Below are 25,435 nucleotides of genomic sequence, written 5' to 3' on the forward strand. Positions count from 1 at the left end.
TCAGACAGACCTGGTTTCAAATTCTCCTCCACTTTTAATTATCTGTATACGCTTGAACAAGTTGCTTTACCTCTCTGATCTTGTTTTCTTAGCTGTAATAATATTGCCAGCCTTATAGAATTGTGGTAAGGAACAAATGGGTTAATGTCAAGCACTTTGCAGAGTAGCTTGGCCTATGGCAAACACTCACATCATGATCATGATCATGATCATGATGATGACAGCGATGACGATAGCTACCATTTATTAAGTACCTACTGTACAGTCCTGCTCTGCTGTACGGCCATGTATTTTATGTCTGTAATCACCTGGAGCACAGGGTCCTTATAGAATTTGTCTTTGTATCTTCATCATACTCAACACACAAAGCAAGACATAAGACAGATCATCAACCATGAGTAATTGCCAGTTCTCTCTTAACGCCATCTATTGTCTGAAGCCATCTTAGACCACTCTGTGATATGGAATCTCCTCCACTATAATCCTGGAAATGGGTATTTTATTCAGTTTTTCAACAGGTATTTCTGAAATCATCTACTTGAACTGACTGGGAGCCAGGTCAGCCCTGCCACCAGCCCTCTCTGGCCTTGAGTGAGGCTTTCCTCCTTGGGCATTAGTCTCCTTACTAGTCGAGGGGGTGGCCCAGAAGAGCCCACTAGGCTTTCATGGCACACATTTCCTGTGATGGTCAGTGGTGTGGATTAGAACTCATACATCCTGAGCACCTACTACATGCGAGCTCCTGTGCTGGGGTCTTGTGTGTTTTCTCAGTGTGTCTTCCTAATACCATGTGAGGCCGGGGGTAGTGTTCCTGTCCTACAAAGGAGAAATCTGACTCTGTTCATCTGAAGAGCTTACTCTCCCACTTTGAGTAACCTGTTTCAAACGTTCTGTACTCTCAAACCTCTCACATCCCTTCCTTCTGTCCCTTCATTCTCTGCAGATGACCTCGCCTCCTGTTTACCTGAGCAACTAGAAACCAAACAGGAATCCCCACAATTCCTGACACCGTATCTACAGATCTGCTCCTGTTTGCATCCATCTTCTCCTTCCCTCCAGTAACAGTGGAATAAGTGTCCTTTCTCCCATCAGAGGCCAGCCCTACCTGTGCTCTGGATTCCACACCTCCTGCCTGCTCAGGGACCCGATATGCTGTTGACTTCCTTTCTCTCCCATGACTTCACCTCCTCCCTCAACTGGGCTCTTTCCATTAACGTTCTAAGTGTTCTTTTTCAAAAATGTCCTCTTTTTGACCCACTGTCACTTCTAGCTACTGAGCCATTTCCTGTCACTCACTGTTAAACTTGTAGAAAGTTCCTGTTTCCTTTTTTATCACCTTTCACTTATCCTTGGCCCATTCTAACTGGCCTCTGCTCATGCCCTTCTTCTGAAGTGACTCTTACTCAGGTCACCGGTGACTCTGTGTCACTCATTCTGGTGGATTGATTCTGATCTCAGCAGTCATCAGCACAGTTGACTCAGCACTGCTTCCTTCTTAAAAAGGTTTCCCCCCCCTTGGATTTTGTGACATTACACTGTCCTGGTTTTCTTTCTGTCTCTCTGGTATTTTCTGTCTCCTCTGCTAACTTTCCATCCCCTTAAATGTTATTGTTCCTCCGAGCTCAAGGCTAAACCATCTTCTTTGCTCTTCGCCTAGGTATTTCCCTTTTCTTCTTCCACGGCTTCCAGATCTCTAATCCAAAACTCTCTTCTGAACTCCAGACCTTTACTATTCAGTTGCCTCTGGTATCAACAGTCTGTCCACTTCTCTCAATTTTTACTGCCATCAAATTAGCCCAAGACATCACCTTAGCACAGGCCCCCATACAGCATTTAAAGAATTGTAACTGTCTCTTAGCTGGTCTCTCTGAATCCATTTTGGCCTCATCTCCAATCCATTTTTCACACAGAAGACAGAGTGCTCTTTTTTTTTTTTTTTTCTGGTACGCGGGCTTCTCACTGTTGTGGCCTCTCCCATTGCGGAGCACAGGCTCAGCGGCCATGGCTCACGGGCCCAGCCGCTCCGTGGCATGTGGGATCTTCCCAGACCGGGGCACGAACCCGTGTCCCCTGCATCGGCAGGCGGACCCCCAACCACTGCGCCACCAGGGAAGCCCCAGAGTGCTCTTTTAAAATATGAGTCTGATCATGTTACTCCGTACTTAAATAAAGCCTTTAGATGACTTCTCATTTCAAGTCCAAGATCCTCCATGTAGCCATAAGGGCATTAGGTTCCTTTCAGTTTCTCAAGTGCACCAGGTCCTTCCTGCTCCAGGCCCTCCTCTTGTCACTTCTGCCTCTCTTCATCTTACTAACTCCCACCTATCCTTTACCTCAGCCTAAAATGCCACTCCCTTGATGACCTAGGTTTAGTGAAACCCCTTCATTGCAGTGTTCTTTGATAGCCCTTTTAATGCCTTTTAAATAATTCTTATTTTAGCCTTTTAAATAATTAGTTCTCATATAAATTAAAAAAAATTTTTTGAAGTGTAGTTGACTTACAATGTTGTGTTAATTTCTTCTGTACAGCAAAATGACTCAGTTTTTTCATATTCTTTTCCACTATGGTTTGTCACAGGAAATTGAATACAGTTCCCCGTGCTATACGTAGGACCTTGTTGTTTATCCTTGTTGTTTATCCATCCTTTATATAATATTTTGCCTCTGCTAATCCCAAACTCCCGTTCCTTCCTTCCCCTATCCCCCCTACGCCTTGGCAACCACAAGTTTGTTCTCTATACCTGTGAGTCTGTTTTTGTTTCATAGATACATTGATTTGTGTTGTATTTTAGATTCCACATATAAGTGATACCACATGGTGTTTGTCTTTCTCTTTCTGACTTATTCGCTTAGTATGATAATCTCTGGATCCATCCATGTTGCTGCAAGTGGCATTATTTCATTCTTTTTGATGGCCGAGTAATATTCAACTGAATATATATGTACCACATCTTCTTTGTCCATTCATTGGTTGATGGACATTTAGGTTGTTTCCATGTCTTGGCTGTTGTAAATAGTGCTGCTGTGGACATAAAGGATGCATGTATCTTTTCAAATTATAGTTTTGTCTGGATATATGCCCAGGAGTGGGATTGCTGGATCATGTAGCAACTCTATTTTTAGTTTGTTTTTTTTTAGTTGTTTTTTTTTTTTTTGCGGTACGCTGGCCTCTCACTGCTGTGGCCTCTCCCATTGCGGAGCACAGGCCCCGGGTGCACAGGCTCAGCGGCCATGGCTCACGGGCCCAGCCGCTTCACAGCATGTGGGATCCTCCCGGATCGGGGCATGAACCCGCGTCCCATGCATCGGCAGGCGGACTCTCAACCACTGCGCCACCAGGGAAGCCCAATACTTATTTATTTAATGTCAGTCCCCCCTAGCTCTAGGTTTCATGAGGACAGAGGCCAGGTCTGTGTTTTTCCAGCATTCTAGCCCAAGGACCCAGTCCAGTGGCTGGTACTTAGTAGATGTCCAATATATTCTGATGGAAGGAAAGAAGAATTTGGGTGGCTTGCTCAAAGTCATCAAGATAGTAAGTGACAGAGGATGGAAATGTGGTGTGTCTAATCCTGACAAATTATATGGCCCCTTGAGCCCTTTCCACACTGAGGCATCAGGCTCTTGAGGTTAAACTGAAAGCTGCCTCCCTGTACTTTACCCTACTCAGCCTCAGTGCCTCCTGATACAGTCTCTGTGGGTTCTGCAAACCGCAGGGTTGCTGGGCCCTTCCTGACTTGACAGGCTTACCTGATAACTTTGTTGAAAATTTGTGGAATTTGACCCTGCCGGCCTGTTGCCACATTAGCTTGCGGGGAGAACTCCAGAAGCTAGGGTCCTAATAGACGTTTTCCTGGGCATCCCTCCTACTCTCATTACCTCATCCAAGTTCTCTTGCATCCTGTATCCCTTGCCCCAGTGTCTTGGGGCAGAAATCAGGGATGATTTGAGGTAAAGCTCTTCCTCAGAGCTCTCACCCATCTCCTGAGTTGAGGCGTTCCCACTTATTTCACTGCCAACGCTGTGGGCCAGAGTGAGTGGCCATGTTCCTGTGCTGCATGATTGTGCAGGGACTCAGTGCCAGAGCTGGACTCAGACTTCTTGGCCTATTTTCTCTCTGTTCAGTTCATGTGCCTAGAAATTCTAAGCCAGACATATTTCAGAGCCATAAGCCTCTTGAGCGCTGGAGAAGTGTTTCTCAGAGGTCCCCTCAACACTAACATTCAGATTCCAGCTTTGGAGAGTTGCAGTTAGTGGGCTTCTACAGGTTCGGCTCTGCCCTAACTCTTGCTTATCCTTTTGCACTCTCGATAAACATATCAGAACCTTTTGAATTACTGGCCCTCAGTGAGCTAAGTAGCTGATCTTTCTGCAGCATTCAGCAGATGTTAATGGATGTCTTGGGTAGAACTTGGGTTAGGAGTCAGAGGGGCTGGGTTCTCGTCACAGCTAGTTTCTTTGCTTTCTGGGCTTTGGTTTCCCCAGGGACGGGGCTGCTCTGGTGTTCTGTGATAGTAACGAGTTCACCTTGAGCCACTTCAGACAGTTTTGTAAGACGGTGAGGTAGGGGTGAAGGCAGGAAGCTCTCTATTCATGGATTCTTGGGATGGTGTGGCTCTACCTTCTACGCTTGAGGACTCTTGGGAGTCAAGAGAGCCCATTTCTTATAAGGGCAGCTTGGAGTCAGAGATGCCTCCATGTTGAGCAGAGGTTCTGGCAGGTGTAGCTGTGTCTGATCTGGCTGTCACCATCCTCCTTACTCCCTATCCCAGCACCTGTATGCCCACCCCTCCTCCACTGCTATCCCTCACGCAGCTTCAGGGCTGTGGCTTTTTCAGAAGGCAGTTGCTTGGAAATAAAAAACAGAGCAAACTCAAGTTAAGAAAATACAAAAAGGCTAAGTATAATCTATTTCCCTTATAGGTACAGATAAAATTGTAATAATAAATGCAGAATCCTGTCTAAAAATTCATTTTACAGTTTTGCAAGATGTGACGTTCTGGAGATTAGCTGCACAGCAATGTGAATATACTTATTAACATTACCGAACTGTATATTTTAAAATAGTTAAGATGGTAAATTCTGTGTTACGTGTGTTTTACCATAATTTTTAGGACAGTGCAAAGAAAGAAAACAATAGGTCTTAGACTATATCAACAAATAAAATTCAAGTCTTTTCTCCTTGGGGTGAAGGGGAAATGCTCTGTAGCTATTTAACAATAAGCCACAAGGAAAGTATGCAAAATTTGGAATTTCTTTTTGGAGCATGGAATTGGTTATCCATTGTGATTAACCATGGTAATACATAATCTTTTAAAGTATGAGCATACCTCGTTTTATTATGCTTTCCTTTATTGCGCTTCGCAGATAATTGTGTTTGTTTTGTTTTGTTTACAAATTGAGGGTTTGTGACAGCCCTGCATCAAGCAAGTCTATCAGCACCATTTTCCAACAGCATTTGCTCACTTTGTGTCTTTGTGTCACATTTTGGTGATTCTTACAATATTTCGAACTTTTTCATTATTATTATGTTCGTTATGGTGACCTGTGATCTTTGATGTTATTATTGTAATTGGTTTTTTAGACATAATGCTGTTGCACACTTAATAGACTACAGTAAGTATAAACATAACGTTTAAATACACCAGGAAACCAAAAAATCTACGTGACTTGCTTTATTGTGGTGTTCTGGAACCGAGCCCTCAATATCTCTGAGGTTTGCTTGTAATATATGTTCATTAAGGAAAATTTGAGTACAGAAAAATAGGCAAAAGAAAAAAAATCACCTATAATCCTACTACCAAGACATCACTGGTGTGAATATTCTCATACATTTCCTTCTGATCTTTTGATAGATTTGGATTATCTTTACATATATATGTACCAATAATACTGTGCCTCCAATTTTGTACCCTGCTTTTGACACTCAGTGTTATATCTCAAGCTTCATTTAACCCACCACCTCTCTAGTCCCTTGAGTATAATTTATTGAGGCATTCTTCTATTGTTGGTCATTTATGGTTATTTCCACTTCTTCTCGTTTTTGTTTTTTTACTATTTTTTAAATAAAATATATGTAATGTAAAATTCACCATTTTAGCCATCCTTAAGTGTACTGTCTACTTCCAGAATTTTTCATCACTCCAAACAGCGACTGTGCCCATTAAGCAGTAACTCCCCATTTCCTCCTCCCACCGCTGGTTACCTCTAATCTGTTTTCTGTCTATGAATTTGCCTATTGTAGATGTTTTATATAAATGGAATAATATACAATGTTTATCCTTTTGTGTCTGACTTATTTTACTTAGTGTAATATTTTCAAGGTGCCTGCATGTTGTAACATGTATCAGAACTTCATTATTCTTATGACTGAATAACATTTCATTGGAGGGATAGACCCCATTTTGTTTATCCATGCTTCTGTTTCTGGACACTTGGGTTGTTTACACCTTTTGGCTATTTGTGAATAATGCTGCTATGAGCATTGGTATACAAGTGTGTGGTTAGTCTCTGTTTTTATTCTTTAGGAGTATGTACCTAAGAATGGAATTGCTGTGTCATGTGGTAATTCCACATTTAACTTTATGAGGGATTGCCAAACTCTTTGCTTCTTTAATTATAAATAACACTTAAATGAGTATCTGTATGCATGAAGCTTTTTTGATATTTTTACTCCTTTAAACTCCTTAAGGTGAAATTAATGGGTTAAATGGTGTGACAGTTTGAGACATCATGCCAAATGCTGTCCAAAAGGGTTGAACCTCTTTTGCTTCTGCCACAAGTGTCTGAGAATGCCCTTGTCACCAAACCAGCATTGCACCAGATGTTTCACTCTTTTGAATCTTGGAGAAGAGATGTTGTCCATCTCTGATGGAACCATAATCTGGCTGCACAGTGGCTTCACTGACGTAGTTCCCAATCACCAGCTCTGAGCCCTTCTTTTTCCCATTCTCCTTGTCCCTGATGCCGACCCTCCCAGTCTTCAGGTCCTATAAGATCTGACTTCCTTTCACCCATCTGCCCAGCAAAGATGAGGGCGATCTGGTGTATGAGATATTCTCTAGCTCTGGGGACTCCCCCTACCATGTCGCCTCCTCTACAGAAGACCTAAGGCCTCTGTGGTACCTTCCCACTTTGGCTGATTCTCACGTCTTTTCTGTCTTTTCCTCCTGCTCTTCTCTCCCAGTTCTACAGTGAGTCGGGCATGCCCACCAAACACCTCTCGGACAGTGTGTGTGCCGTGTGTGGGCAGCAGATCTTTGTGGATGTCAGTGAAGAGGGCATCATCGAGAACACGTATAGGCTGTCTTGCAATCATGTGTATCCTGCCTAGAGCTCCTGGGCCACGTCTCTCTTGCCACGTGCACACTCCAGTCAGGGAGGGAGGGGTGTGGTCATGACCCTGGGCGTGCTGTCCAGACCTTTGAGGCCCTGGGCGTGCCGTCCAGACCTTTGAGGGTAGGGGAGTCACAAGAAGCAGACATTTGGGTGATGTCCTCTGCTAGGGAAGCCAACCCCCAGGAGTAGAAACGGCTGCCTCCTTTGCTCCTTCTCACAGACGGGAGCCACTCTTACATGTAGCCTGGCTGGATCAGAAAGGAGCCGGCAGCTGCACTAGCTGCCCCGAGACTGGGTCAGTCACAGGGGAGGAACACCCTCTAACTGGCGCCCTCAGTTTCAGAATCAAATCCGCCTGAATAGCACTTGTGACATTTACCATGTCCTTACTCAGCTCCCATTCTGTACCATGTGTTATCTCTGTTTTGCCCCATAACAGCCCTGTAAGGCAGAGTTCATTATCCTCACTTCACATATGACGAAGCAGGGTCAGAGAGAAGGGACTTGCCCAAGATTATACAACTGATAAGAGGTGAAGCCAGGATTTGAACCTTCCTCCAGAGCTAGGGCCTGGGCACCTTGAAGACCGGCATGGGGTTGGAGTGCCATCCTGGCCGCCCACCATTTCCCTTGACCAGTGGTGCTCAGATTCCACGAGTTCTGTATCCGCGGCTGGTGCATTGTGGGAAAGAAGCAGACGTGTCCCTACTGCAAAGAGAAGGTAGACCTCAAGAGGATGTTCAGCAACCCGTATCCTTTGTTTGGGTTCTTTTTGGGAGTGGGCAGTGGTAAGAAAGTACTGGCCTGCATCCGGGTGGGTGTTGGGGCCCTCCGTCCTGCCCCCAGCCTGGCTGCTGCCCACCAGTCCATGCAGCTTGTGGTCTCGGGAAGTGGGTGGGATGTAGGGCAGGACCAGCAGCTCAGCTTCTCCTCTTGGTTCAGGATTCCTCAAGGGTAAATCGGTGGTGATAGCAGCTACCATTTACTGCTTGCTTACTATGTGCCTGGCACTGTGCTAAGTGCTTTACTCGTATTAGCTCACTTGACTCTCTAGAGCTTTATGACCTGGGTAATATTATCCTCGTTTTACCAGTGAAACAGTTTAAAGATTGAATAATTTGTTCAAGGTGATATAACTAATGGGTTGTGCCTTACCTGTGACAGGCAGGGCTGGAGACCAGCTCTGTGCCTGTGCAGGACCTGCAAGGTACAGGGAAGGCGGGGACCCCTGTCCCCATCCACCTGAACACAGGACCTGTGCTCCTCTGAGCTGCCCCTCCCTACCTGACCAGCCCTCCCCACTTTGCCTTCAGCCTCCGCTTCCTCCCTGCAGCCTGTCTGTCGGAAAGTACCCAGCCACTTCTTTGGCCACCCCCCCACCCCACCTTTCCCCTGGGATCCAAGGACTTCTCCCAGCTGCCCTTCCTCTCTGTGCCAGGGTTCCCTGTCCCCTGGACACTAGCTGGGCCGTGCGGGGCCACTGTGTTCCCCTTTAAGGTTCCTTGCTTGGTTCTTCCAGGGTCTAGTTCAGGAACAGTTTAGTAACTCCATGGTCAAGCTGAGGGCTGGGGCTTCCCTTAGTTCTCAGGACTGGGCCCGGCTGTGCTTTCTGATGCCTTCAGAGGGATTCCCCATAGTCTCATGAGGTTCAACCTGTGCTTTCCCCGGAGCTGGTTTCCCAGGCTCCCTCTCCATGTCTTGCCCGGCAGTTAGCTGTAAAGTGAAAGGAAGGGACTTATCTCCAGGGGCCGCTTGGCCTCAGTAGGGCCTGGTGCTCAGTGCCCTTGGGTGGGGATTCCTTAGAGCCTTTGCCTGGGGTTATCCCCTATAGCCTCTTGCTCTGCCCCCTCATGCCTCTGTCCCGAGACTCAATCCCTTCCTTGACCTAGAAAACCTCTCATTTTGGACAATCCAAGAACCTTTGGGTTACCTTATCCCACTCCCTGCCTCCCTGATGCCATCATCACCCATAATCTACAGCAGTCTCGGGCACACTGGCGGTCCAATCTTAGAAGGTTATGCGGAGCCCTGTCTGTATGTTGGTCATGGAGAGCTTAGTTTCACCCCTCCACCCTCTCCCGCATCTGTCCGATCTTCTGCACTGGTCCTCTCTGCCCTCCTGCCCCCATTCTCTGGGTTTAGCCCTGCATTCCAACATATAGGGGCTGGGTGGGGCTTTCTAGAAAGCAGCTTCCTTTCTCTGTAGGCCCATTTCTGTGGAGCATCTGGAAAGTGTAGGTAGACCCTCTCACCCATCCCCTAGACCAAGCTTAGCAACTCGAACACGTAACCTCTTTTCTTTGACGCAGTGACAGCTGGGAGAGGCCTCATGTCATGTACGGGCAACTGCTGGACTGGCTTCGATACTTGGTAGCCTGGCAGCCTGTCATCATTGGCCTGGTGCAAGGCATCAACTATATCCTGGGCCTGGAATAGTCAGGAAGAAGAGCATCCACCCACCATGGACCTCAGGGCACTCTCCTCCCTGCCCTCCAAGACCTCCTGGGTGGGAAAGACTCAAAGGGGCACTCGGGCCACTCAGGACCCCTCCGGCTGTGTCCGGGCTGGGGAGGGATATGATGGAGAGCCAGCAGGTGGGGCTGTCAGCAGTGGGCGGATTTTTAAAAGAAAACTATTTTGATGAATATATTTAAAAACCTTTTTTATTGTGGAGCATAGGAATTGCCCCAATTCCTCCAGGCCTCAGCCTCCCTGCTTGAGCAGGGCAGGAGCAGAGCCACAACATTTTTGGTGTAAAGGAGCCATCTCTTCTCTGGCTGAGAGCCCCAGCCCACCTCCCCTTCCTTCCGTATGTGGGGCTTGAGCCTGGTACACTCAGTGTGGAAGAGCCAGGGAGCTCCAGCCAGTGCCACTGATGAGCACTGAGGGGTGAGGTGTCCTCCGTCCTCCCTGGCTAAGGCCACAGTTGGGCGTTGTCTGGCTCCATCTTCCCTGTTGGGGGCCGTAGGCTGGTGGAGACAAGTGGGACCTTGTCATAACTTTTGCAGCAAGGGAAGCTCTAGGACCTCGGAATTCACGGGGGATTTGTATGGGGGTGACCAGAGCTGTAGCAACTTGGGGAACCTCCCACTAAGTGGGGCTGTACTCAGCCAAGAACAAAGACCATCTATACATAGTTGGGCCACAGGGGTTACTGCTGGCAGCGGTGATTGAGGGCCGCTTGTGCAAGCTGATCCTCTGCCCAGAAGTGGTGACACGTGCTGAAGGCCACTGCCACATCACTTCCTTCCCTGAAAGCCGGAGAGCGTGTGTGTGTGCGTGGTAGAAGAACTATGACAGATGTGAGACTTCTTCCTGTGGTCAGACATTGTTCCCTTGAAGCTGCCAGGGGATTCCCAGCCCAAGGAATATCCTCATGTCAGCCTTGTCATCCATGAGTCCTGCCTGGGCCTGGCAACACAAGTGGTGAGGTGGGTGGGAAGAGGGTCAGGCCCAGGTAAGTATGGGTTCTGAAAAGGGGTTCCAGGTAGGCCCCAGCTCTGGTCCTAGGAATTCTGAAGGAAATGGGAGGGCAAACGTGGTCCTTCCGTGCTGGGTTCCTAGGGAATATGGCCCTTCAAGTGCAGTAAGAACCAAGCAGGATCTTGTCATCCATTCCGAATAAAGCTCCGTGAGCTGGGTTGGAAAGCTGAACATCCATCTTGCTTTTCTTCTTCCCACTTCTTTCCCTGCAGTCCCCGTGGGTGCCTGGCCCTTGCTGCCTCTTGCTCTTCCCATCTGAGAGCCGGGGCCTGGGGGTGGTTGGCCCTGCCCAACATCCCTGAGCAAGGTGGAATGCCGGGCTTTCATCCTGTAGCAGAAGGTGCCCTGCGCCATCGCTGGGTGACTGTCCTCACCACCTGAGGTCAGTGCCCTGCCACCACCACCCCTCTCGCGGATCACTCTCAGCTTTGGCTTCTCTTACCCAGCCGTGGCTTCTGAGGTCTGCATGCCAGTGGGCTCATCCTCAGAGAGTGGAATGGCGACAGGGAGCATCACTTTTGTCCCCCGTACCCCTGCATCAGGCTCATGTGAGAACCGAGGCCAGGCTGTCCAAGGTTGTCTCTTCATACTTCAACAGTCCTGAGTCCCATGACCTCCCAGCAGCCCGACTCTGGCCTTGGTTACACTCACAGGTAGAGTCCTGCCTCCTCTCCCTCGCATCCCCACCCACTTCCCCAAAGGACTGTGTCTCTGAAGTCCTGGGCAGCTTTGCCTCCTGACCTAACTGCTGGAGACACTGGTGTTCCTAGGGAGGAGTTTCTCTGCATCTAACAGCACAGAAGCTCCTGGGGCAGGCAGTGGGGGAGGAACTGAGAAGATGAAAATGTCAGCTAGAGCCCTGGAGAAGAGTTGACTTTTAGTCTCCACGTCTAATTGGGAATGAGTCGGGTTTTTATACATACACACGCACACGCACACGACACGCACACAAAACCCTTGGGATTGCAGCAGTGTTCGGACACGTCTTCCAAACCTAATTCCACCTCCTGGCCTCCCTGGCTCTGTCCCCAGCATCCCATCCTCCTGATCCCAGACACTTGGATCTGGTCCTTCACAGTTGCTTGAGCCAGTGCTGGGTACGTGCCCTCTTACCCTGGGAAGCACCCTCTCCTCCTCTTAGGTCCAGTGCTCCAGCTTGTGTTCCAAGTGCTCGGCTTGTCTGAGAGGTTCCTGCCCACAAGGCCTGGAGGTGCTCTCAGTGTAGCTCCCATGGTGTGGCTCACGTGGGGCCAGACGCAGCTGAGCTGAGCTGTGGAGCTCCAAAAACGGGGGGTTCCGGAAAGGAGGGTTTTTCAGGGCTTCCTGTGAACCAGGTAGGGGGAATCTAGACTTCCTGGTGAACTTAGATCTGTAGCTCTGGCCAAGGGGCTGGGAGGACAGAAGTGAGGAGGATTCATGGGAGTGATGGGTGGTCATTGGGTTGCTGGTTGGAGGGAGGTGGGGAGCCTGAGAAAGGCCAGAATGTGGATGGGCTGGTGTGACATGGAGTCTGAAATGGTCAGAGTGATCCAGCTTGGGGTCTCCAGTGACTAGGAGAGTTGTCCCTTTGAATATGGTGTGGCTGTGAAGGAAGAAGCAGGAGGCCTGTTCACGTAGAAGAGCAAAGGTGGACACCGAAGTCCTGACCGTTGGCTGGGAATGAAGAATTCATGTGTGAGAGACTCTTTCATTGGTTCATGCCCTGTGTGCCCCTGGGAGGGTGGGCCTGAGGAAGGTTAAAGACCCCAGGCTGATACCATCTGGAAAGCGGGGGGCCTGGGAGTTAGCAAGAAGGTTCCTGGCCAGTTCCTGGCCACTGTGAACTCCGGCTCAGGAAGAGGCGCAGTGTGCAGGAACCTTAAGGACTGGGCTCAGACTGCTGTCATGTATGTGTGCCTTCTCTTGGTAGCCAGAGCCTGCTCTAGATTCCCTGGTTAAATAAAAGTGAAAGTGAAATAGAAGGGAGAGGTCAGTGCTTTTGCAGAAGGATTTCACTATATATCCTGCCCTTCCCAGAACCAGCTCTGGCAGTGGAGAGAACTTTACCTCCCTTTGTGACTAGGTAAGTCCCTGGTCCTCTTTGGGCCTCAGTTTCCATGCCTGTAATGAAGGGGTTAGATTGGACTAGTAACCAGTATAATGTTGATGGTAATAAGAGCTAGGGTGGGGATCCCCTGGCTTTGTTTTTAGGGGCTGGAAGAGCTCTAGCCTATGCCCAATGCCAGTCCTCCAGGAGTTGTCACAGGTGGACAGGACAGAGTAAATAGCAGTGCCTGACAGCCCACTGAAAAATTAGAGGTAGGGAGGGGCTGTGGAGTCCACAGGAAGAAGGCCACACGTATGCCTGGGATCTAAGCAAGCCACTCAGAAGACGTGGGAGAAGCAGTTTTTTCACCATCTCCTCCCCCGCCTCCCCCAGAGAGGAGGAAGTTGTCACAGATATATAGATCCAGGCGTGCCAGCTCCTGACACACGCATCATGACCATGAGACAGAACTGGATTCCAGGTGGGACCTGGGGCTGTGCACGTGCGGGTGGAGGGGTGGGGGGCATCCTGAGACCAGAGTGGAGCCATGTGGCTGGCCCTGAGCCTCACCCCCAGGTGGGCTCCCCTCAGCTGCTGTGCTGTTGCTTTCGGCCTCTGCCCGGATGCTGTGGCTCTGGCTCCATTCCAAGGTCTCCCTGTGCTCCATTCAAAAAGGGCCAAGAGGTGGGGCTTGAGGGGTTCTTCTGCCTGTCCCGTTCCCTGGGCAGAGCCCAAGAATCTCTGCCAGACTTACATCCTGGCAGCAACTCCCTCTCTAGCCAACATCCGAGCTAGGATGCTGGGCAATCCCCGGAGGTCAGACAGCTGCTGACCTCTGTGACTGTCCTTTCTTCAGACCCCAGCCCTCTTTGGGCCCTGCTCCTCTGTGCCCACATCGTCTCCCACCTGGCCAGAGCCACACCTGTGCCTCAGGCCACTACAGCTGCCACTGCCTCAGCTGGGATCGCAAAGGACACCTGCCCCTCCCGGCCCCCAGCGCTCCCGACAGCTAAGCAGTGCCCAGCATTGGAGGTGACCTGGCCGGAAGTGGAAGTCTCACTGAGTAAGGAGCCATTCTGATGGGAGCCCAGGAGGGCACGGTGGTCAGAGGGTGGGCTGAGGGCACGGAGGCACCAAGGGTGGGGTTGGTTTCTGAGCACCTGTCCCCCAACCTTCTGTCATGTAGCCCACCACCAACCAGGTCAGCTTGGCTGAGCACTGACTTCCTCTCCCCGCCAGCATCGCCAGTGTGGCACAGGGCTCAGCTCGCAGCTCCCAAGATGCTCCCTGTCAAAGGGGGTGGAGAGGATTCAGACAGAAGGAACAGTCAGCGGACTCCCAGAGCCTTGACTGCAGTGGCTGCAAGCCCAGCCCCTCCTCCCGGAGCCCACTTGCCCTCTGGCCTCCTCAGAGGAGCGGTGGCCTACTGGTGCTGTCTCCTCAGCCAGGGCTCCTAGAGTCACTGGAGCTGGGTGCTAGAAAGGGTCATTCTGAAGAAGAAAGGTCAGGAGTCAAGGACCTAGACCAAGGACCCGTCCCCAGATTCCTCCTACTCAGCCGGGATCCCCTGGTAGATGACCGTACTTCTCTTAACAGACTCTCCACTCCAGGTTCCTGGATCATGGCAGCTGGGAAGCTGGGCAGGGTGGGCAGGCCACAGCGTGGCAGAGGGGAGGGTCTGCTGTACAGTTGGGTTAACAGCCACACGTGTCCCTAGATGGAACGCTGACCTTGTCCTGTACTGCCTGCAGCCGCTTCCCCCACTTCAGCATCCTTTACTGGCTGGGCAACAGCTCCTTCATCGAGCACCTCCCGGGCCGGCTGCGGGAGGGCAGCACCAGGTGAGGGGCGCGGCGATGAGGCCGGTGGGAGGGAGGCCGCCTCCTACGGTCTTCTCATGGCCTTTCCTTCTCTTCTGCTCCAGGCGGGAGCACAGGGGCACGAGGACCCAGCTGTGGAGGGCCTTGGTGCTGGAGGAGCTGAGCCCCGCCCTGCGAGACACCAACTTCTCCTGTGTTTTCTCGGATCCTGGGCAGACTGCCCAGCGTCACCTCGTCCTGGCCCAGCTCTGGGTGAGGAACCCGAGGGATGGACTCCAGGGACAGGAGGAGCTCTGCTTTGGCGTGGGGAGGAAAGGGTGAGCTCTGTCCACAGCAGCCTCCAGCTAATGCCCACCAATTCCCCGAACCTGAGGCGGAAACTAAAAGGAACAGGATTCAGGCAGGGGAGGCATGGCCTGGAGAAAAGTGACAAGGGATGTCCCTCCCACCTTGGCCCTGATCCTTGTTTGTTTCACTCCCCCAGGCTGGGCTGAAGACGAGCGTACCCCTGACACAAGAAGCCCTGTCCTCCAGCAAGTCTCCTCAGCCTCACCATCCTGATAATGAACCCCAAGCTCCAAAGCCTGGTTGAAATGCCACCTCTTCATTGAGGTCTACACGCTCTCAGCCCAGGCCACATTCTGCATCGACTTAACGTTGTATTTGTTTCGACTGTCCCAGGGAAGGTATGCGGGGAGAGGCTGCTGCTGACCCATAGCTGTATCTCTGTCACCCCAGCAAGACCTACGACGGGTGCTCATAAATGATCTTCAGTGGTGGCGTACTGATGTCTGCCCATTCATTTATCCTTTTGGCCATCATTCTACTCACAGAACGTGGCCTGTCTGAGGAGGGAGTGTGGGAAGAGGAGAGAGAATGCCACTCAGAAGCTACAGACAAAACCAGATTCAGGGGACACAGGCCCTCAGAAGAGAAGAGGCCAGCCCATAATGCTCCTCAGGAGCAGAGGCCAGAAATGGAGTGTGGGAAGATCCTGTGGCCTGAGAAAGGCCAGGAGAAGGGATCTGAGAGAAGGTATGTGGGTCTGGAGTCTCCACAGGGACAAAGGTACGCTGCTCTAAAAAGCCCAGGTTTCCCTACTTTTCCCACACAGATCAAGGCATCTCGGCATTCAAGGGAGAAAAATAGACTTTATTTACAAGTAATAACATTTAGAAAAGATCCATCCCTGGCCCTTAAAAACCTTCCCATCACTCCAAATCCCACCCCAGTGAAATCTGGGGAAGGAAGGGGATGAGCTGCCACTGAAGGCTGCCCCCCGCCCCCATCCCCCACTGAGGCACAGGGCCCATTTCTCCTGGAAAAGAGCATCCTTTGGGCAACTGTGCCCTTGGGTGGATGGGAGCACCTGGGGGTGGGGCGCTCCCACTAGGTCAATGCCCAGTCCTGGACTTCAAAAGCAAGGGCCCTTGCTCGGCCCAGCCACCGGGAGCAGCAGGGACCAGGGCTGCTCCTCCAATGGTCGGCCCCTTCTAGATCCAGAGGCTGAGAGGAGGACTGACTGGGCCCAAGGACCCAGCCACTCAAAGCCAGCCCCAAATCTTGTGATGGTGCTGGAGAAGTGACTGCTCTAAGAAAACATCAGGAGGCGAGGCAGGGAGAGGACCCAGACTATCCAGGCTCCGGGCCAACTCTTGAGGACACACCTGTTCACCTGGCGAAGGTCCGGGTACCAGGCCGGGGTGTGGGCAGGCGTCACTGTCTATAGGGGTTTGGCCACTGCTGGCCTGGGAGCTGAGAGAAGGCACTGAAAGGGACAGAACAAGAAGGACCAGGCGAGGGCAGCATCAAGGACACAGGTGGGGCCACTCACTGGTACCGGCTCTTTATTGCTTTGCCTGGAAGAGAGAGAGACAGTCACTCAAGTGGAGGAGACTCGGTGCCAGGCTGCACCAGTGGGCTGGGGAAACCCCCCTGCCCCCCCACACCCAGACTAGGGTCCCCTCCTTGGTGTGGCCCTGGACCCAATCTACCTTCAGGTTACCAGTGGCTGGCTGTGCCTAAGCAGCTCTGGGTGCTCTCGGGAGAAATGGAGGCGTGTCCTCTCCTCCGTAAGGAGCAGCTAACCAGGCCGGGAGCACCTGCTCTCAGCCCCCACCCTCCAGCAGCCTAGCTCAGCCCTGCCTGGAAGCAGCCCCTGGGGTGGCTGGCGGGGCGGCGGGGGTGTGTGTGCCCATGCTCCTACCAGGTTCCTAAGAGCCGAACCCTCTCCCTTCCCTGACAGTGCCTCCACCTTGCCCTTGGCCCGAGGGGTGGCAGTGGCAGCGGCGATGGCGGCGGCAGTGGCGGCACTGGCTGTGGTGGTGGCGATGCGAGGAGAGCGGCGGGTCCCACTGCGGGGGTTGGGGGAGGCCTTGGATGGGGCTTTCTTAGAGGCTGCCCTCCGCAGAAGGCTATTCCCAAGCTTCTTGGGTGTGTTGAGGATGCTGAAGGCCATCGACTGGCGGCGGTCAGCCTGTAGAGAGAGGCTGTCAAACTGGGGGTGCCACTGGCCTCCCAGGCCAACCTGCTGCTCCAGGGCTCTGCCAGCAAGGCCCCTCCAGGGTCTCCCTTCAGCCCCTGACTAACCTGTTTAACAACAGCTGGAGCTGCTTTCTTCTGGGCCTCGGTAGTGCTCTGTCTGCGCCCTTCATGTCGGTCCCGGGGAGTCATGGGGCGTGGGAAACAGGTGGTGGCCTTCTTAGACTATGGGGAAGAGGACAGTTAAGCCAGACAGCTCAAGAGGACAAGTGGACCGTGTCCAACCAGCACCTGTCCCCCTTCTGAGCCGGGAGCCTCCCCGCTAATCAACTTTGCGAACGTGGTGGCTGCTGGACATGGGAGCCGACGTCACCCACCTCGGGGGTGCCAGGGCCCTGGTGGGGCTCTGCGGAGACCCGTTTGCGCTGCTGCCGGGTGGTGATGCCAGCGCCCTCAGCTATCTGGGCTGGCTGCATACTGGCTCGGCGCAGGGTCTCCCGGGGGTCACCGGTTTTTATCTCCTCATCTGTGATGGTAGGCAGGCTCAGGGAAGGCTGCGTGGGGTAGAAAAAGTGGTCGGTGGAGCCAAGCTGTTTGGAGGTAGAGCAGGACCGCCCCAGAACTCTCTTCACTGGCCTAGCTTGTGGAGCAGCTAGAGCCTTCCTATCGCAAAAAGCTCCCCACCTACGCCCTCCACTATGGCTGCAAAGAGCAGTCCCAAGAGACCTCTTCAAGCTCCTGCCCACCCACAGGACCTTCACCCCTGAGCTCCCTCCCTGCCAGCTATTTGACTGGAAGCAGGTCACCCTCCTCGGCAGGCCAGGGCACTGGGGTGGGATGACGAGGAAGAGGTGAGCCAACAGGGGCAGGTCCATGGCAGGGGGCCCCAGAGCTCACCCTGGACTCCAGAGGGTAGCAGGTCTTTAAGTGCGGGGGGCACACTCGATTGCGCTGCTGCAACTCTGCAATGCGGTTCCAGTCATCCAGCTGCTCAGGCTCATCCTGGCAAGTGCCCATGTAGAAGCTGTTCCTGCCTGTGGAGGGTGAGGAAATTGGAGCAAGTGGGGCTGGAAGGCCAGGAGGAGAGGGGGGAGGTAGCATCCCGCCAGCCTTTGCTGCCACCACTCCCATGCACCTAGCCCTTGAACTTCAAGCCTAGCACCCCAGAACCCTGCTCTGCTCAGTGCTGCAGATACAAGCTCGGGGCTCACAGACCATCCCTACCCTGGGGACTGGCTCATTGCTTCCTCCCTGGGGTCATATGCAGAGGCTGTGACACCGAGAGAAACTAATGGAGGACCAGGAATCGATACCCAGAGTGGTCCCTGAAGGCAAGAGCCTCACTGAGCGTAGCTCCCAGGCCAGTCTGGGCTCTCTGGCAGCCCCTTCCCACCTGAGAAGGGGCCCGGAGGACTCCTGACAGCAGCTGGGCAGCACTCTGCTGGGAATCCCAGGCCCTTCATGTGTTTTCTGGTTTATAGCCTGGCTGAGAATGACATCAGTGTTGTTGCCCAGCACAGCCCCTTGATGTGACAACGGGCAAGGCCCTCAGACTGCAGGGAGGAGAGGCAGGTGAGGTGCTGGGTGGCGGCCAGGAAGCCAGCCTTGGGTTTTTAAAAGCTTGTCCCTTCCCTGTGCCAGGATCTGCTTCCAGTCTAATCTTTGGGTGTGTTTAAGTCCCCACAATCCCCTCACCTGGAGGGGCCCCGCTGGACACCCCAGCCTGGGAGCGGCGAGCGGAGCTGCGAGTGGTGGGCCGGTAGCCGGGCAGGCTTAGCAGAGCCGAGTTGCCGTCGTCGGGAGAGCCCAGGCGGGCTAGAGACTGGGTGGAGGAGGCAGCTCTTGGGCCAGCCTGGGAAGCAGGGGCAGACTGCGTGCTATAGAAGGAGGAGTTGGCGCTGTCTGGCTCCTCCACATCTAGCTTCTGGAAGAGAGGATGCACCTGTTGTAGTAGGGATAGGGGCCCTGACACCCCATCAAGAAGCCTCCCGTTCCCCTTCCCGAAGCGCCTCAGACCCCACGGCTGCACGTATCCACGCTGCCTTGCATGGGGTCCTTAGCTGCACTTCTGCAAGAAATGGGCCTTGTTGCCAGAATCCCACACAAGGTGCTGAGGCTGTCAAGACTCTTTTCTGTCCATTTTTCCATTGAGTCTATTAACAATGCTTTGAGGGAGGGAAGGCAGAGTGCATCAGACCATTTTAGAAGTGAGGTGCAAAGGAATGAAGTGACTGGCCCAAAGGGCACAAAGCAAGGAAGCGGCAGAGCTGGGGCTAGAACTCACATCTCCTGAGCTTGTCGGGTTCATCCCACAGTGCCCTTCCGCCCAAGTGTGCCAGGGGCCTGACCATCTTTTAGAACTTCTCCAGCTTCTCCCCACCAGAGATGCCCCCCTCCTCTCCTCCCCAACCTCCTAGTGCTATGGAAACAAGGACCAGAGCCCCCAGCCAGGCAGGCAGCCCACTGGGCAACCACAACGGATCTCGGCTACCCAAGGGTGTACCCAGGGGTGTGCGGGGAGGTACGGGCTGGACTGCAACTTCTCCACATTGTCTCCCTTAAGCCTGCACAGGGTCACTGCTGTACACGGAGAGGACAGCAGCCTTAGAGTCAGTGGACAGGCAGCCAAGTCCAGCCCTGCCCCTTTCTACCAGAGGCCTAAGCAAGTCACCACCCTTAAGCTTTCCCATCTGTGGGTATGGACTGGTCAGCCCTGCCTGCTTCTTGAGGCTGTTTTGAGGACCCGATGGAAAGATGCCCTTGAGAGGAAGCAAGCATTGCTACCCTGCAGCCCCACTTGCAGCAGCCTGACCTTGGTCATGGTGATGTTGATGATTTGCGTGGTGCGCCGACGAGAGGAGCGGGTCTTCCGGCCTGAGTCCAGGAAGACATCCCCCAGGGAGTCCAGGCTGCTCTCCAGGGGGGGCTGACCCCGAGCGGGGATGGGGGTGAAGTAGAGACTCTCCAGGGATTCTACCTTGGGGGGCAGACGCTGGGAGATGGGCGAGGCTGGCTCTCCAGGGATGCTGGTGCCATCTGGCTGGGTACGAGGCAACTTGCTGTGGGGAAAACATCTGCTGAGGTGCCATTCCTGGGGCTACAAGGCATTTTGTCCATCCCTTTGCTCCAAAGCGACCAAGTCCTACATTTATTATTACAAGAAGACTAGGTCAAGCACCCCACCCTCTCTGATTTCTCACAGGTATCAAGGAGAGTTCTTGACCTTGGCCTTCCATCCGTTCTCCATCCCTGGTGAGCCTATCCACTCCATGGCTCTCTGAACTCAATACTGGCAATTCCCAAACCCTGCTCCCAGACCCATATATCCACAGCCCCAGACCTCCCCCATGGATTCCACAACTAACGAACATGTCCCAAACCAAGTCCATTGTCTGTTCCTCCTCCTGTATCTCCTATTTCAGCAAGTAGGAGCTGGGAGGGGCAGCCTCCACCCAAGCCCCCAGCCACGAACACAGGCACAGTCCTACCTCTTCCCTCTCCTACCAAACCCAATCAGCGAGTGAGTCTCCTGAGAGCTCTCGTAACCACACCATACTCCACTCTCACGCCCCTCCCTGCCTGCCTCGCCCCCTCTCACCTAGACTTAAAACAGCCTCTGAGAGACACAGAGTGGAGACAAACAAGGACTCGAGCCAGGCTGCCCAGGTTCAAGCCTAGCCCTGCCACTGTGGCACCTTGGGCAAGTGACCGCCCCTCTGCCCCAATTTCATCTGTGAAAGGAGATAATCATAGACACTTCCTCAGAGTTGTTAAGGGATAAATGAATGAATACTTCTCAGGTGTTTATAACAGTGTCTGACACACATAAGTGTTGAACATTTCTAAAAACACATTTATGTTTTTATTAAAGTCTCAGTTTTCCCCTATCAGGACAGGCTTTCTAAGATGCAAACCAGACCATGTGCTCCTCAACACATGTGCTCACCCCCCACTCAGTGGGGCGTCCAGCCGGTCCGCGGGGACTTGGGCCCAAGCCCTTGCAACTTCATGTTCCAGCCCATCCAGGCTCTTTCTCGGCCTCTGCTCTCACCACTCTCCTCCGTCCATCAGACACACCCTACGGCTTCTTTCAAGACTCAGAGCAGGAGTGACAGCCTCCATGAAGCCTTTTCTGACCTCTCATTTCTATTTACTCCCACTCGGCTATATACAAACGTCTGGCCTAATACCTCTAATACTTTCTTTATTCTTCTCTAAGAATAAGCTTCCAGAGGGCAAAGGGTTCACATCTTATTTATCTCACAGCCCCAGTGCCCAGGATACAGCCTGCTAAACAGGGGGTGCTCAAAGGACAACAGACGGAGGGAGGAAGGGTGCCTCCTGACCTGGTGATAGTGAGTGGGGTCCCCTCCTCGCAGCTCAGATCCAGGCTGTCAATGCTCAAGTCCAGCTGAGGCTTAGCCTGCGGCTCCCGGCTCTTTAAGGCGTCAGTCGCCACCTGGAACTTGCCCAGGTCCCGAAGCTGCTGGTCAGCGTGGGCAACCTGGGAAAGAGAGCCGAGGGAGAGTGAAGGGAGGCCTAAGCAGGGCTGGCTGAGGAGAGGAGGGCGTCAGTGCAGCCAGGGCCCTACCTGTGCCTCCAGGCTGCGCACCTGGGCGGTGAGGTGACGGCAGGTCTGCTCGGCCTCCCTGGTCTTCAGCCCGGCCTGCTGCAGTTCCCGGCCCAGCCGATCAGCTTCAGCCCGCAGCTCCTTGTTCTCTGTCTGCAGCTGCTCCAGGCCCCGCAGCTGCTCCTGCAGCTCTTGGTTCTGCTGCTTCTTGGCATCATAATGAGTCTTGGCCTTCTCCATCTGGGTGGGCAGAAGGGCAGGTGGGTGGGTGGGTGGGGTGGGGCGGGAGGGCAGGTGGGTTGGTGGGGGTGGGGTGGGAGGGCAGGTGGGCAGGACCAGGCTCCTCACCTGCAGCTTGTAGTGCTCAGCCGCCTGCTCCTTCTGGCTCAGCTGGGCCTGCAGCTCATTTAGCTGGGCCTGGAGACGCTGGGCCTCTTGCTGGCTCTCACCTCCCTGGGCCTGGAAAACACAAGAAGGGCTGATCAGGGCTGCTGGTCTGTTTGCTCCACCCGAATCCATAGCCTCCTGGGCTCTATGGATGTTTTCAGACTCCTGCCTAACCTCTCAGGACACACAAAAAGACCTTTTACCCGCTCCCAACTCCAGCCTACCAAAACACCACACACCCCTCGAAGTGCACCTTCTATAGGAGCTTTTCCTGTCCAGTTAATGCCATTTCTGGAAGAGTTCTGGCAGCCTGCCTTTGCTTCTTTGAGACCAGGCACAAACCATCTCACTCTCTCCATGAGTACAGTCTCCCAGAGGAGGAAAGGCACTGATCCCCAGGGAACACCAGGGTGCAGAGCATGGAGCTAGGCACACAGCATGTGTGCTCTCTGAGGACACGTGAATTCATTTCTCCTCAAAACCACTCTAGGAACTAACTATCTCCACTTCAGAGATGAAGAAACTGAGCTCAGACCTTGAAAGCAAATTGACCAGGGTCACAGTAACTAAACAGCAGAGTAAGACCTTGGTCCACCTGACTCCAAAGCCTGTGTGGGCTCATTTATGATGCCGGCACTGCCTCCTATCCAGACCATAGACTCCTGGGGAGCAGGGCCTGTGGCGGATTCTCTGTCCACCTACAACACCAGCAAATACTACGTCTGTAGCAGGCACCGGACAGGGCCATCCAGATCCAGCCTTACCTCTCTCCACATCCCCCAGCACCAGGAAGGCCCCTAAGAGAGTGTAATAAGCAGCTGTTGATCACGTAATGGTGACAGGGTGTGGAGTACATGGCAGTGAGCTGGGGAAACAAAGCTCTGAGCTCCCACCAACTCCTGTGACCCTCCCAGGGCCACTGGTGCCAAATTCCTTTGCCCCTAACTAAAAGCTGTGACGCCTAGAGCTGCAAAAAAGCATATATTAAACCAAAGAAGGTGACATCGCTGAAAGCATTAAAGAATATTAAATTGCATTGTAATATTAAACGTTGCTGACGCTCCTCCCTGAGATTTAGCAGTGCAACCCAACTGAACTTTCTGCAGTGATGGAAATGTTCTGATTTGCCCCGTCCAGTACAGCAGCCACTAGCCACACATGGCTACTGAGCAGTGGAACTGTGGCTAGCGCAACTGAGAAACTGAATTTTAAATTTCATTTCAATTTAAATAACCACACATGGCTAGTGGCTACTGTAGCAGACAGTGAAGGTCTGGGGGTTGGGGGCCACTCCAGTCTTCCCTCGAGAGCTCCCAGAGGCACAGGCAGGGCTCCTGAGGCTGCCAGGCCCCAGGGTGCCCCAACCCAGGGGCTTAGCACCTTCCCTCCCCGCTCGACCTGAGGCCAGCAGAGGGCAGGCCCATCCCCCAGCTGTCCCACCTTCAGCTTCTGCTGCTGCACCTTGCTGGCTTGGTCATGGTCAGCTAGCTTCTTACTCAGTTCTTCCACCTGGGGCAGGAAGGGAAAAGGAGAAGAGAAGACTCAGGGAGGCCTTCCCCTGGATGTCCAGACAAATCACACGGTTTTGCCCAGACCAGTCCCCAGTGCTCCTGGAAGAAGAAACTCAGGTCCTTTCTCTGGCCTCTAATTAGGGAACGGCCTGCTGCCCAGGCTGGTCAGCAGGACGTTGAGTGATGTGACCCAACTCAAGTGCTGCCAGAGCCACCTGCCTGTGCTCGCCTCCAACCCCCACCTGCAGAGACAGAGACAGCAGAGCCAACTCGGGAGCCGACACCCCACCACGCCCTACTGCCGCTGCTGCCGCTCCAGCCCCAACCTTCCCGGGCCAGATAGGACCAGGGGACCCAGTCTACCACTCCAGCAGACGTACTCAATGAGTGCCCATCCCCCCTCCTCCCAGAAACGGCCAGAGAAAAAGCCAGATGCTCGGACCTCTTCCCAATATCCACAAGCCGTTAGGGTTGGTGCTAGCGGTGTGGCTGCTGTGATTAGCACTGGGGGTCAGGCTGCTGGAAGAGGAGGGCAGGGGCAGCAGCACATGTACTCCAAGCCCAGTCCACTCCCACAGAGAGGAAGAGCGAAGGGAGGGAGGGGACGAGAGGGAGCATAACAGCCACAAACACTCCTGGCTCCCCCAGGCATTCCAGGAGCTCAAGCATGATCAGCAAAGGTGAGAGGCAAGGGCTCCATTGCTAACTGTTTGCTATTCAGTTTGACCTTCCCCATCATCTCAGGCTCCTCGGAGGAGATGATGGGAGGAGAGAAGGGCCGACTCCTCAGCAGGCCCAAGGTGACAGGGTAGGAGGAGTGGTGGAAAGCGTGCTCCCACTAAATACCAGTTCAATAGCTTTGACGTCTAGGGCAGCAGAGATCCTTGTGAGGGCGCGGCCCCCAGACCTCCCCTCCTCTGACTTGTGGGAGCCCCTCCTGCTCCTCTCAACCTTGGCCTTCCTGCTCCCAGACATCACTACTCCATGCTCGGGGTTAAAACCCCAGAGGGTGATGGGCAGGCGTCCTGAGCTCACAACCCCCCTAATCTATGGGGACCTCCTGCACATCATCTTTCTGGTTTCTGTGGGAAAGAAGGGCCCTGTGTTAAACAAGGCCCATGGGCATCCAGCGAGTCCCCACAGTTGAGTACCCAAACTTGGAGCAGGTCTTGGAGTTTCAGGAATCCCAAGAGCAGTCTGTCGCTGGATCTGTTATGGGAAAGATGAAGCCTACCCTACCCCTCATCCCTGACAAGCGATGAAAGCACAGAAAAGTGGAGAGGCCGACCTGGGATGGGTGGGATGAGGCCTGAGAGAGGGTCTAGCACACCGCACTCCGGGGCAGCCTGGGCCTGGGTTCCACGGCTTGACCCTGCCCCCTTCACAAACAGTTCACAACAGGAGCCAGCGGAGGCAAGCTGCAGCCGGGGTCATGCACCGGGACCAAAACAGTTCACAACAGGAGCCAGCGGAGGCAAGCTGCAGCCGGGGTCACGCACCGACACCAGTCACCGCTTAAGCAGCCAGCATTTAGCGAGGACCTCAGGCATTACCTGCTTAGTTTGCTCTCTCTGAAATAACTCTAGCTGCTCCACCTGTGCGTGGGGAGGAGCAATGGAGACAGCATGAGATGGGGGCCTAAGAGGCACTGGCCCTGGTGCCAGGCTGACCTCACCAAGGCTCTAATCTTCCCATGGAACTAGACGTCTAAAAATTTTTGTAAATGCTAGCTCGGGTCATTCTAGTCGCCAGTGGCTCTCGGGGCCTCCACTGCAAGTGCGCCTCCTCACTACACTGTGCCTCAACGGGCTGATGGCCTTTG

At 53.2% G+C, this 25,435-nt stretch overlaps 3 protein-coding genes across 10 annotated transcripts in view; 2 read left to right on the top strand and 1 right to left on the bottom strand.

The window, feature by feature from the left end:
• The window catches only part of RNF121 (ring finger protein 121), an 84,665-nt gene extending 71,363 nt beyond the window's left edge, over nt 1-13,302 (top strand). For both annotated transcript variants that reach the window (XM_022565807.3, XM_089915256.1), the window contains 3 exons: nt 7,184-7,317; nt 7,984-8,085; nt 9,651-13,302. In XM_022565807.3, the coding sequence (XP_022421515.1) occupies nt 7,184-7,317; nt 7,984-8,085; nt 9,651-9,771 (357 nt within the window). In that variant the 3' untranslated portion in view covers nt 9,772-13,302. The remainder of the gene's footprint in view (nt 1-7,183; nt 7,318-7,983; nt 8,086-9,650) is intronic.
• IL18BP (interleukin 18 binding protein) lies at nt 12,402-15,449 on the top strand. The gene is given in 7 exon segments (XM_089915259.1): nt 12,402-12,492; nt 13,238-13,325; nt 13,701-13,907; nt 14,562-14,685; nt 14,769-14,916; nt 15,149-15,240; nt 15,242-15,449. Coding segments are annotated over 7 exon segments (708 nt in total). The 5' UTR covers nt 12,402-12,477; the 3' UTR covers nt 15,276-15,449.
• A 346-nt stretch (nt 15,450-15,795) lies between these two features.
• Nucleotides 15,796-25,435, bottom strand: part of NUMA1 (nuclear mitotic apparatus protein 1) — a 74,049-nt gene continuing 64,409 nt past the window's right edge. For 4 of the 7 annotated variants that reach the window (XM_022565795.2, XM_022565796.3, XM_022565798.3 and 1 more), the window contains exons 15-26: nt 25,167-25,208; nt 23,543-23,611; nt 22,064-22,174; nt 21,737-21,955; nt 21,492-21,649; nt 19,958-20,204; nt 18,841-19,069; nt 18,043-18,179; nt 17,523-17,699; nt 17,254-17,370; nt 16,919-17,140; nt 15,796-16,523 (exon numbers count right to left, since the gene is read on the bottom strand). In XM_022565795.2, coding sequence (XP_022421503.2) covers nt 16,512-16,523; nt 16,919-17,140; nt 17,254-17,370; nt 17,523-17,699; nt 18,043-18,179; nt 18,841-19,069; nt 19,958-20,204; nt 21,492-21,649; nt 21,737-21,955; nt 22,064-22,174; nt 23,543-23,611; nt 25,167-25,208 — 1,740 coding nt within the window. In that variant the 3' untranslated portion in view covers nt 15,796-16,511. The remainder of the gene's footprint in view (nt 16,524-16,918; nt 17,141-17,253; nt 17,371-17,522; nt 17,700-18,042; nt 18,180-18,840; nt 19,070-19,957; nt 20,205-21,491; nt 21,650-21,736; nt 21,956-22,063; nt 22,175-23,542; nt 23,612-25,166; nt 25,209-25,435) is intronic. The other 3 variants (XM_089915251.1, XM_022565803.3, XM_022565802.3) reach the window with 3 other exon arrangements.

The sequence above is a fragment of the Delphinapterus leucas genome, chromosome 7, assembly GCF_059928025.1.
Source record: "Delphinapterus leucas isolate spDelLeu-1000000601 "Yukka" chromosome 7, BTC_Dleu_Yukka2, whole genome shotgun sequence".
Classification (NCBI taxonomy): domain Eukaryota; kingdom Metazoa; phylum Chordata; class Mammalia; order Artiodactyla; family Monodontidae; genus Delphinapterus; species Delphinapterus leucas.